An 11,633-nucleotide genomic window follows, 5' to 3' on the forward strand; every position below is an offset into this window, starting at 1 on the left:
TAATTTTTTTCATGGTACTTTTAAACATTTTTCCTTAATAGTTCCATTAAGAAAAAATATTTTTCAGAAAATCGATATTTTCAAGATTACTGATTGCACATAACCCCTTCAAAAAATAGGCCAAAAACCAAGTTTTTTAAATAGATTAGGTAGTAATTTATCGAGTTATAGCAGATGTATTGTATATAAATCGAGCATTGCGCTTCATTTTGAATATTGTGCGACGTTATTAATATGAGAGAGACACAACTTAGCAAATTGCAGACAATGCAAAATCGAGCCATGCGGGTCATATTATAATGGGAGCTTTTCAGCAAGAGACACAAATTGACACAGCAGTAATTTTGTCCTTGTCTCTCATTAAATATCAAACAAAGACAGAAATATTATTGTGTCCATTTGTGTCATTTGTTCGAAAGCTTCCAGCGTAAGCGAGAGACCAAAGTTGAATGTATTTTGCAAGCGTTGCGTTTTATGTCAATAAGGCAGAAGTTATAATATGTATATGTCTTTTGTGTTTAAAATGATGAAATTACTATTACCTGACTATTTCAAAAATAGGATACAAGTAGTAAGTGATGTAAGTGGAAGAAAAGCGCGCAAAAAAGTATGTTTTATAAAAGAATAAAAATGTATAATAATTTACCAATAGAAATTAAGGATGTATCGGACTGAAATTCAAAATGGTACAAAGTTGCTAAAAATTTGTGAAATTGTTTATTCAGTTTCCCTAATGTACTGTAAAAAATTGAAAACGCATCCACTAAATGGTTGCTGAGTTATAACTATTTTAATTTTCACTGATTTTACATGGTATCCTTTTCTATCTTATAGAAAAGGACGATCTTGACGGATGAAACAGCTAAAAAATATAGAAGGAATAGTACCAAAGGTTTCAATTTTTTTGTACATCTAGTATATGAATAGATGAAAATATCTACGAAGTTTTAATTGTCTTTACTACACCGTTTTAAAAAAATAAAATATAACTTGAGATAATTATGCATTTTCACTGTCAAAAGTTTAAACTCATAAGTGAAAAAAATCGCAAATACGTAAAAAATACCTTTGTAAGAGTAAAAATAAGACTCCAACTATCGTTCAAGTTTCTTACATCTAGATTTACTATGCGTTGGGCATAGATACTTAAGTATTTCAAATTTCATGCACTTTTGTCTAACAAGGGGACCTTACGGGTCATGGAACACCGATTTTTTTTATACTTATAGGATTTGAAGATCAGTACCCGGACTTCAATTTCCTAAAGCAGTACGATGCGCTTCTCAAAAATACTCGAGAAAATTGATTTTGAAGATTTCCGATATCTGTAAGTACAGAAAATTTTAACCTATTGTCAGAGCCGCTCGTAGCCGAGCGCACAGAGCTCTAGTTTCGTAAGCGCGAAGTCGCTGGTTCGATTCTCGCTCTGGCCTCAATTTTTTTTTCATAAGTTAATAAAGTTTTTTTTTTAATCCTATATCTTAACATTTATCAAATTGAAATGCTAATTAATTATTAAATATTTATTCGTTATTTTTTAAATAAAAATTAAATTGGCTCATGTAATACTGACGAGTAATGTCAAATGTATTTATTATTAATATATTTTATAACATACATGAATTAATAACTCATAAAAATTAAACAACCATTTTTATAAATATTATTTTTGTTTTTTATATTATTTTTGTATTTACTCGTAATCTCTTAAAAAGTATTTCATTTTCTTTAATGTTTTCCATTTTTTGTACCAAATTTTAATTTATTATAAATATTCGCATTTTCAATCAAGTAGTAATTAAAAATTAAAAAATGTTAATTTTTATTTAAAAAATAACGAATAAATATTTAATAATTAATTAGCATTTCAATTTGATAAATGTTAAGATATAGGATTAAAAAAAAAACTTTATTAACTTATGAAAAAAAAATTGAGGCCAGAGCGAGAATCGAACCAGCGACTCCGCGCTTACGAAACTAGAGCTCTGTGCGCTCGGCTACGATCGGCTCTGACAATAGGTTAAAATTTTCTGTACTTACAGATATCGGAAATCTTCAAAATCGATTTTCTCGAGTATTTTTAGAGTATTCTCGAGTATTCTCGAGAAGCGCATCGTACTGCTTTAGGAAATTGAAGTCCGGGTACTGATCTTCAAATCCTATAAGTATAAAGAAAATCGGTGTTCCATGACCCGTAAGGTCCCCTTGTAAGATTGTTTGATACACCCTTAAGCGTAGTGAGAGACTGAAGCATTTTAAAAGAAAACTTAAAGGACATATTTTAGGTGCAAGTTAGTATTAAATTAGTTTAAGGGGTTAGTGGCAGTCAGCAGGCCAAAAAAATGCACTTTTGTTTTTTTTTTCGGAGACTTATTTATATTTTTAACCTTTAGAGGACGGGAAATTTTCAGTGCAAATCAACCTCTTTTAAAACGTGTAATTTATATTTAAATCGAATGTATAACTTAGGACAAATCTCCGATCAAGTAAGTGGTCCCTAAAGGGACCAGTCTCGTCCGCAAGGGAAAGGTCAATGCAAAAAAATTGATGCAATGATTTTTGGGTGTTTTTCAACGTAATTTTTTGCGCTGAATACGAAAAAAATAGTTTAAAAAATCCTAGATGCGTCCTTTACCTCGAAAAAGGTCATTTTAAGGTCAAATATTTGTTTCCCTATTTTGGCCTGAGACATATCCACGCTTCGCAATTTCCCCCTTTCTTACTACGCGGGCCGGATCTCTTTTTTTCACTATTTTTCCCGTATTCAGCACATCGAATTACCCTCAAAAAACATAAAAATTTTGTTTCTCAGGGTGGTCGCTTTTGGGACCAGTCCCGTCCTCTAAAGGTTAATGAAAACAATTTTAATATATTATAGAGTAAGTTTTAAAGAATGTGTACAAAAATTTTCACGCAAAAATGTTTATTTGTTTAGCCATAACAGCCAATGGCGTGGACGGCCTTTTAAAAAAGGTGGTTTGCGGTGAGCAAAATTTCTCAAGACTGGATTATCTAAACAAAAATACGAATTAATTTAGAAAATATATTAGTTTAGCGGGTCCCTGATCGAAGGATTTTGGAAAAAATTAATTGGAAACAAAATAGTGGACATTGGAAGTAAAAACTAAATTTTTACCTAAAAAAGAAGCATTTGTTTTGACATTAAAAAAATGTATATAAAGAAATAAAAAATCCTTCGATCAGGGACTCCGCCCTGGTGAAAATGTAAAATCGGTGCGTAAGTTGAATGTAAAGTTAGGGCCACAACTAATTCCTATGGTATTACGTGGCATCGTGTACTTGTAAAAAATAACTGATCTGCTCTGCTCGAAGTGAGAAGCTATACTGAAGGTCTTTGTAAATTTCGACTAGGATTTCGTATCACAGCTGATTCAAAACATATTCTAACACAAGTATAAACTTATACATTACTTGTATGTATACAAGTATAGTATATGACCCCTCCGCAGATATACACACATACTAGTATTCCTAACAAAAGCAGAGAGCAGCTGCCGCCGGTGCGCTGGGCTACCTGCTCCGAACAGAGCAATCGTTACAGCTCTATAATTCCGTCCCTTTTCATCAGATTAGCTTGAAACTTTCAGGGAATATTCTTGAAATGTCCTACTTTTTGGGAATAACAAAATTGAAAAATCGATTTTTTTCAAAGTTACTGACTGCCACTAACCCTTTAAGTTACTTAATGTATTTTAAATAGCTAAGAAAACTAATAAATATCAATCAATCACACACACACACACACACACACACACATACCACAGAGAGTGATGGAGAGGAGTTCTCCTCTTACATTCTCACCAAATTGCGTGTTAGAAAAAGACACAAAGACTTACGCTAAAGACCTATAATAAAAGATTCGCCAATGACCCCCCACCATGATTCCTATCCACCATCTTGTACCCATACTGGATGGGGGCTGGGGCCTGGGGCTAGAGTAGTGGAGATAGTAAACAATGCGAACCTGCTCCAAGTTGTACGCAGTCATATAACAGCTGCAAATTTAATTTTTCTTGTTCTTCCTGAGTGTATCGTCAAAATATAGTGACCCTCGAGAGTGCAGAGATTGAATTACCTAATAATTTCTGACACATTCCTTTAACCTATGCTGCTCAGCACAGAGCACTCTCCCCTCTCCTTCGCCCAGCGTAGATACGCAATGGCGAATAAACCACGTGACTCAAGTGACCAATCAAAATTGTGTTCGCCATTGGCGAATCTTTTATTATAGGTCTTTAACTTACGCTATCGCTCTGTTTCAACACTCTTCTTTAATTTGTACTTATATTTAATTACTTAACTTTTTTAATTTTCTGTACTAAATTTTTATTACTTATAAAATATTTTTATGATATCTGCAGCTTTACTATCAGCAAGAAATTTTCAACACGAAATTGAAAACTGTGAGAACAGAAAAGGAGCACTTGCACACGGAAGTACTTTATTTCATAAAAACACTTAAAAAGATTCATGCTGAAATACCATTGAAAAGCGTAAAACCTTTGCCAATTATACCTACGGTAAATATTGATATAGAATTTCTCGAGAAAAAGGTAATAATAATAATATTACTTTAATATTTTATAAAATATTAATAATAGTAATTATTATTAATAAATTATATTAACAATTTTATTAGTAAAATAAGAAAAGTTAAAAGTGTAAAGCATAATGTTTAAATTATATTGTGGATATATATGTAAGAATATACTTTAATTTTTGCCACATACGTAGATCGAGGAATATACATTAAAAGTAGATAAACAGAGAGGAACAACATTAATTTTACCGGAGCAGACATTTACTTGTCCAGACGAAGAATACGAAGTGTTGCTTTTAGATGAAAAATTTTCGGAAAACACACAAACTTCCAATGGATCGTTCTCCGTTGCAGAAAAAAAGATTAAAATTCAACCCGCAGTCCAAGATAACATAAAATTACTTCATTTGAGAGACGATGTCGAAAGTCTATGGGAACGGGAGATGAAATCTTTTCGCATGCTACGCAAAATGTACGAGCAGGACAACATATTAAGACATGTACAAATCAGCTGCGAAAATATAGACAGGAAGTTAGACAAATTGGAACGCGATAGGTTGGATATTGTCGCTGAAAATGTCAACCTTAATTTATTCTTATTAACGCTCCGTCAGGAATATATTATTTTGAAAGAATTCGAGACAATGGAGAATATATTGCATGACCAAGTTAATCGTAGCTCAGAAGAAGTAGCAGCAGTGAAGCAGAAAGTTAGTTGTATTTTATCTACTTTTTTCTTTGCAGACATGTATAAGAAAAGATGCGCATATATGCGGAGAAAATAATTTTGCTAAAGTAGAAATATGAAAATTAGACCAAATACAGATCTGAAAATAATTATGTCGGACGATTAAATTAAATTTAAAAATTTAAATTATTAAAATTAAAATTAATTTAATTGTAATATTAAATTAATTATTTAAAATTAATTTGTCTAGAACATTTCTGGGGATTAAAACTAATTATCAACATTTTTTATTAGAAAATATATTTGAATTAACTTTACAGAATTGCCAATTGTTTTACACAATTAGAGTACACACAAATGAAGAGAGCAAAAGACACTTTTATGTCAATAACAAAAAATTTTTTTTATTATTTTTCAAATGTAAATTATTTTTGTTATTGATAATCGCTCTTTATTCTTTTCATTTTTGTTCAAATCTTGATTGTATAAAAGAATCTGCTTTTTAAAAAAGAATCTTTTTTTCTAAATTCTTAATCTTAGCAAATAATAATATAAAAAGGGCCAATAAACGAGCTGATTCAAAATAATATGTACTTTATTAAAAAGACATTAATGAGTAAAACTTGTCTAATAGAAATTATACGAAATAAAACAATTACTCTCAGAATATTAGGTTTCGACTAATACAAAGTCCTCTTCAAAATAAATTGTACGACGCACTCTTTGACTTCAAAATTTCTATCTACACACATACTATTGTCGCTGGATGTATCTTCTCTTTTCACAAACGTTCCTCAGATTCTTGCATTACATAGCATTGCTAACAGATGGACTTACATTGAAAACAACACACCCATACCTGTAGATAGCTTCATCAATGCAATCAAATTTATTCTTTCGTCTACTTATTTTACTTTTAACAACAATATCTTCAAACAAACTTTTGGCCCTCATAGACTCACCCATCATAGCTGACTTGGCAAGACCTTGAGAACAAAATACTAAACGCTCAATCTCGAAATACCGTTTTATTACAGATATAACATTTTACTGTCCGCACCTGCTAACAAAACCACCAAATAACTTATTTTTATATAACTCCAAAATAACTTATTTTTATTACAAAGATCTATGTGCAAAATATATTATTAATGATATATATGTATCAAGATATTATACCCACACAGCACACTTTATCCTAGGGATGTCACTGAGATATCATTTTGGGATATCGCAACATCGTTAGATATCTGCGTTAGATATCTACCGCCTGAGATATCCAAGGGATATCCAAGGAATGCACAAATGTCCACCGATTTGACTCTCGTTCGAACTGTGGTGGAGTTCGGTGGTAGTCCCGCGGTTACCGTGATATCTGTCTCATTGTTAGTCCAAAATAGTTTAATTTCTTGTACCTGAAAATAAAAAGTTACGTACGGTTACAGTAATTCTAATTACGTCTAGTTATTTGTCTAACTTGTCCCGCCCCCGCACTAATTTCGAGGGTGAATCGGTGGGCACGTGTGCGCAGCGTGCTCCGCGATTGAACGGAGGAACGGACGAATCGGGCAACAGGCACAGGACCGCCTGAGGACAGAGACGTTGCGGCTGGATTGCGGTAATAAAAAGGGATTCCAACCACCAGCGGAATCTCTGAACCAGAAGTTAGAAATCAAGGGTCTTACAGTAGATATCTCAAACGATATTCAGAGGATGTCCAAGGGATTTCCTGAGATATCGTAATACATTCTAGTGAAAAAATTTCACAGAATTTTTTAGATTTTTTTCAAGATTTCTGATAAATGTTCCGATTTTTTATAAAAATTAAAACGTTTCTTGGAAAATTTAAAAAAATGAAAAATTCTGATTAATTTAGAAAATTTTTTAATATTTCTAAGTATTTTTAAAAGTTTCTAAGAATTGAAAAAAACGAACAAAAAATAAAAAATTCTAATTATTTCTACGGTAATTTTGTAAGAGGAAGAAGATTATAGAACATGTTTCAGCCAAGCCACAGTCGTACCTATTAAAGCATGTTTAATCTCTATATCTAAAAAAACGATCACCCAAGTGTCAACTATTGCCGATGTTGCTTGACTTCGAAGATCGTACGCATCCTGAGGCCTCGTGATGATCCATAAACACTTCTTGTTTATGCATACATATTTGTTCTAGATAATTACAATAGATGTTGTCAGAAGGATAAAACATGTATAGATAACTTATATTTTTAATAAATATAAAGTTTTACAGTTTTTTTATTCATTTTTACATATGCGCGCAAAATAGCATGTGGAATAACTTATTAAAAAATCTGTTTTTGCTCTGTTCGTATAAAATCAAAAAAAATTTTTAATGTTATTTTTTATAATTTTTTAGTATTATTAATATATGCCACATTGTTTCGATAAGTGTACTTTCTTTATGTTCTGTTTTAATCTACGTTTCTTAGAGATTTAATTTACGCTTTTGTCACTCATTTATTACATTATAATTCACATTACTTTTACACTTGATTTATGCTCCATTAATTGTAGAGATAAAAGGAGTGGATATAATTTGCCCACGTTCAAAATGGCCACGCGTAAATTGTAACCACTTTTGAAATGGCCACGTTCGAAATGGCCACGGGAAATATTGCACGAAGTTCAATTTGCCCACGTTCGAAACGGCCACATCCGAAATGACCATGTTCGGAATAGCCACAGGAAATATTGCACGGAGTTCAATTTGCCCACTTCCGAAACGTCCACGTTCGAAATGGCCACGTTCGGAATGGCCACGTTCGAAACGGCCACGTTCGGAACGACCACGTTCGAAATGGCCACGTATATTTTACTTGAGCATGCGCAACGGTCATATCCTCATGCTTCTTAGTCACAAGCGCATGCTCTGTCTAGCACAAGCCATGCAAAAAAGCATAAATATCAATTGAGAAACCCAGCAGGAAACGATAATGAATTCGACACTAATTCGACGTCGAATCGACATCGAAATGATGATTTTGATGTCGAATCGATGTCGATTCGATGTACTATTTCTCACTGCAGATATATAAATATCTACATACGTATTTTAACGAGCATCTTGTTCTGCGTGGAAAGTCGCAAGCCCATGTGGTGCAGAGAATGCTTTACACACACACACACGCGCGCGCGCGCGCGCGCGCGGGGGGGGGCAAGGGGGGCCCTCGGCCCTCCCGCACCTACTTCGTCCAAGTCGCTAACCCATGTGCATTGTATTAGAAATCAAGTAAAACATACGTGGCCATTTTGAACGTGGCCATTTCGAACGTGGCCGTTTCGGACGTGGCCGTTTTGAACGTGGGCAAATTGAACTCCGTACAATATTTCCCGTGGCCATTCCGAACGTGGTCAAATTTACGCGCGGCCATTTCGAACGTTGCCATTTCGGACGCTCTTGATAAAAGATATGATGGGATATTATTTAAATGTAATAGGATATCGTAAAATATTAATAGAATATTTTATGATATCTTATAATATTTTAAGATATTTTTTGGGACATTGAAATATATTAATAGGGTATCATATGATATCTTAAGATACTTTACGATATTTTAAGATATGTTTGTAGGATATCCCGAGTGCTACTCACTGGGATATTCATGGGATCGCCTTCGTCTGTCTGGGATAATTTTGAATATCCTCAGGATAAAGTGTGCTGTGTGGGTAGTAATTGTGTTAATATTTTATATAATATTTTTTAAGAAGACAAAGAAAGTTATTTCAAATTAAAACCGTATGCAATATCTGCCCACCGAAAAGAGAATACACAGCAGCGTAATTGATACCACGGCATTATCGGTAATTAATACACGCAAATTATATGTGCTCATTATTTGCACAATTGCACAAGTATAATTATAATAAAATATTATATAATAAATGTATAACTACACGTTACACAATACGTATGTATCATATTGACAGCTGTCATAAAATTAACCTATTATCTCAGGATCTTAAAAAAAACATGTGCATTAGATTTTTTACTAAAAGTTGTCTTAAAGACGTCTTTTCGGTAACGTCTTAAAGACATCTCTTTTAAGATGTCTTTTCGATGTCTTAAAAGAGGATGTCTTTCAGAAATTACCAAAAGTCCTCTTAAAGATGTCTTTTTGGCAATGTCTTAAACCTTATGTCCACGATCCGAGAACTTGATCCAAGTTGGATGCCAAATATAAAAACTACTAGAAAATTATTGCAAATGTTAGTAATTTTCTAGTAACTTTTATATCCAACTTGGCATTTTGGCATCCAACTTGGACCAAGTTGGATCGTAGACACAAGGCTTTAGAGACGTCTCTTTTAAGACGTCTTTTCAATGTCTTTTAGACATGCGTCAGGGATGGAACACCGAAACATAAAAACTATTGACATAACTTTTTATTTAACATTTTGAAAAAATCAATTTTGTAACAAATTATTATCAACAAAAATTGACTACAAAGAATTGATTACGCCAATCGATACAGAAGTTATTTTTTACAGTCATTTTTCACAAACAATTTATTTAAAACAATTTGTGGCAAAATTGAATTTTGCGTAGTATATTTTATGTCAATAATAATTTTTTAAGGCGATGCTGGACTGCCTCTCAAACTTGATCGAGGTCGATAATGTAGAGTCATTCATGCACATTATTAATGAGATTTCTTATATATCTCTTTTATAAATTTGAAAATTCTTTTCCAGAACTAAAGTACACATATTAATATCCATCTGTGAATTGGACTTTATATCGAGGACAAAAAAGATTTTTTTTTATTGCTCTACTTATTGACTTTTTACGCGTATGTAACCTAAATTTTCGTTTCACAATTTCGTCTCAATTAGGCACTAAAATCTAATTTTCGAAACTCGACACTATTTGTTCTCATCGTCTACTAGTCTGTGAATACGAATTTCGTAGGTACAAACTGTAGATCTTCTATATTAAGCAAACATTGTTATGATGTGACAGCAAATTAACAATTTTTTCTCGTTTTTGGAGGAAATTCCACTTCACAGACTGATAGCAATGCGTATTCTCTTATTCTGGAAAAGGATTTTCAAATCTATAAAAGAAATAAAAAGATATTGTTAAACAAAAATTACTATCTTTTTGTGGGTAAAACAGATAACTTCAGCATCCCCTTAAGCTCCAATCCTATTTCCTACAATTATTTTCACAGTGGCTTAGCTATTTTAAAGGACTAGTTACAATAAAAGTTAGCCCTGGTAAAAATGTAAAATCAGAGCGTAAGTTGAATGTAAAGGGAGAGTAAGAGCGTAAGTCAAATGTAAAGGGAGAATAATAGAAGCGTTAACAAATCTTCTACGAAGCGTAAATTGAAACATTGAAATGTAAAAGGAGCGTTAACACTTCTTTTACATTTTATTGTTTCAATTTACGCTTCGTAGAAGGTTTGTTAACGCTTTTATTACTCTTCCTTTATATTCGACTTATGCTCCGATTTTACATTTTCACCAGGGAGAGTTTCAATAAATCATTATATTTATTTCTTTGTATTAACAAAAAACGAGTAAAAAGAGTTATGTGTGTTTCTTCCACAACTTTTTCCGAAACATCGACTGATATAATCAGTTCTTTATTGTAATCAATTTTTAACAATTTGTTGCAAAATTTGCTTCAAAATTTGGGATAAACTTTCGAAAACGATCGACATACCTCTGATTTTTTTGAAACTGTATTCTTACGTATCTTGGCACGTTGATTACAAATACGATAGTGAAAATTGGCGCAAATTTAATTTTCATGGCGGAAACCATAAAAAATTACGATTTTTTCCATTTATTTCTATAAATAATGGAAATTTCGAAAAATAATTCAGATAAAAGATCTCATCAAAATACACATTTTATGTTCTATTGATTTTTGCCATAAAAATAATAGTTTTTAAGAAAAACGATGTTAAATTTCAAAACTTCATATAACTCATCCAATACAAATCAATCGACACTTCTTCGCTGTAGCCACACACACACGCACACGCGCAAGGAGGGGCTTCGCCCCCCTCCCGCACCCACCCCGCCGATAGGGGCATCCTGGAAATCCACGTCGCAAACCTACGTGGTACAGTACAAGCGTGGACGTCATTTCGCTCTAAGCAGGATGGAGAGTGTAAGTGGACCTTGCTAAAATCTATGGGAATCCACATACATGTGGATAACCATCTGGATTTTCATGTCATCTTTTCAACGGGGCATGAAATATGTATTTCGATAATATCTACAACTTTTATCTGAAGTATTTTTTGAAATTCTTACAACTGCGGAAATAAATAGAAAAAAACCGTAATTTTTATGGTTTTTTTATGGTTTCCGCCATGAAATTTGCACCAATTTTCACTATCATATT

At 32.7% G+C, this 11,633-nt stretch overlaps 1 protein-coding gene across 1 annotated transcript in view; it reads left to right on the forward strand.

The window, feature by feature from the left end:
- The window catches only part of LOC105836037 (cilia- and flagella-associated protein 44), a 247,572-nt gene that overhangs the window by 198,059 nt on the left and 37,880 nt on the right, over positions 1–11,633 (forward strand). The window contains exons 17-18 of the mRNA XM_036295384.1: positions 4,383–4,574; positions 4,756–5,271. Of these exons, the coding sequence (XP_036151277.1) occupies positions 4,383–4,574; positions 4,756–5,271 (708 nt within the window). The remainder of the gene's footprint in view (positions 1–4,382; positions 4,575–4,755; positions 5,272–11,633) is intronic.

The sequence above is a fragment of the Monomorium pharaonis genome, chromosome 1 (assembly GCF_013373865.1).
Source record: "Monomorium pharaonis isolate MP-MQ-018 chromosome 1, ASM1337386v2, whole genome shotgun sequence".
NCBI classification, from domain to species: domain Eukaryota; kingdom Metazoa; phylum Arthropoda; class Insecta; order Hymenoptera; family Formicidae; genus Monomorium; species Monomorium pharaonis.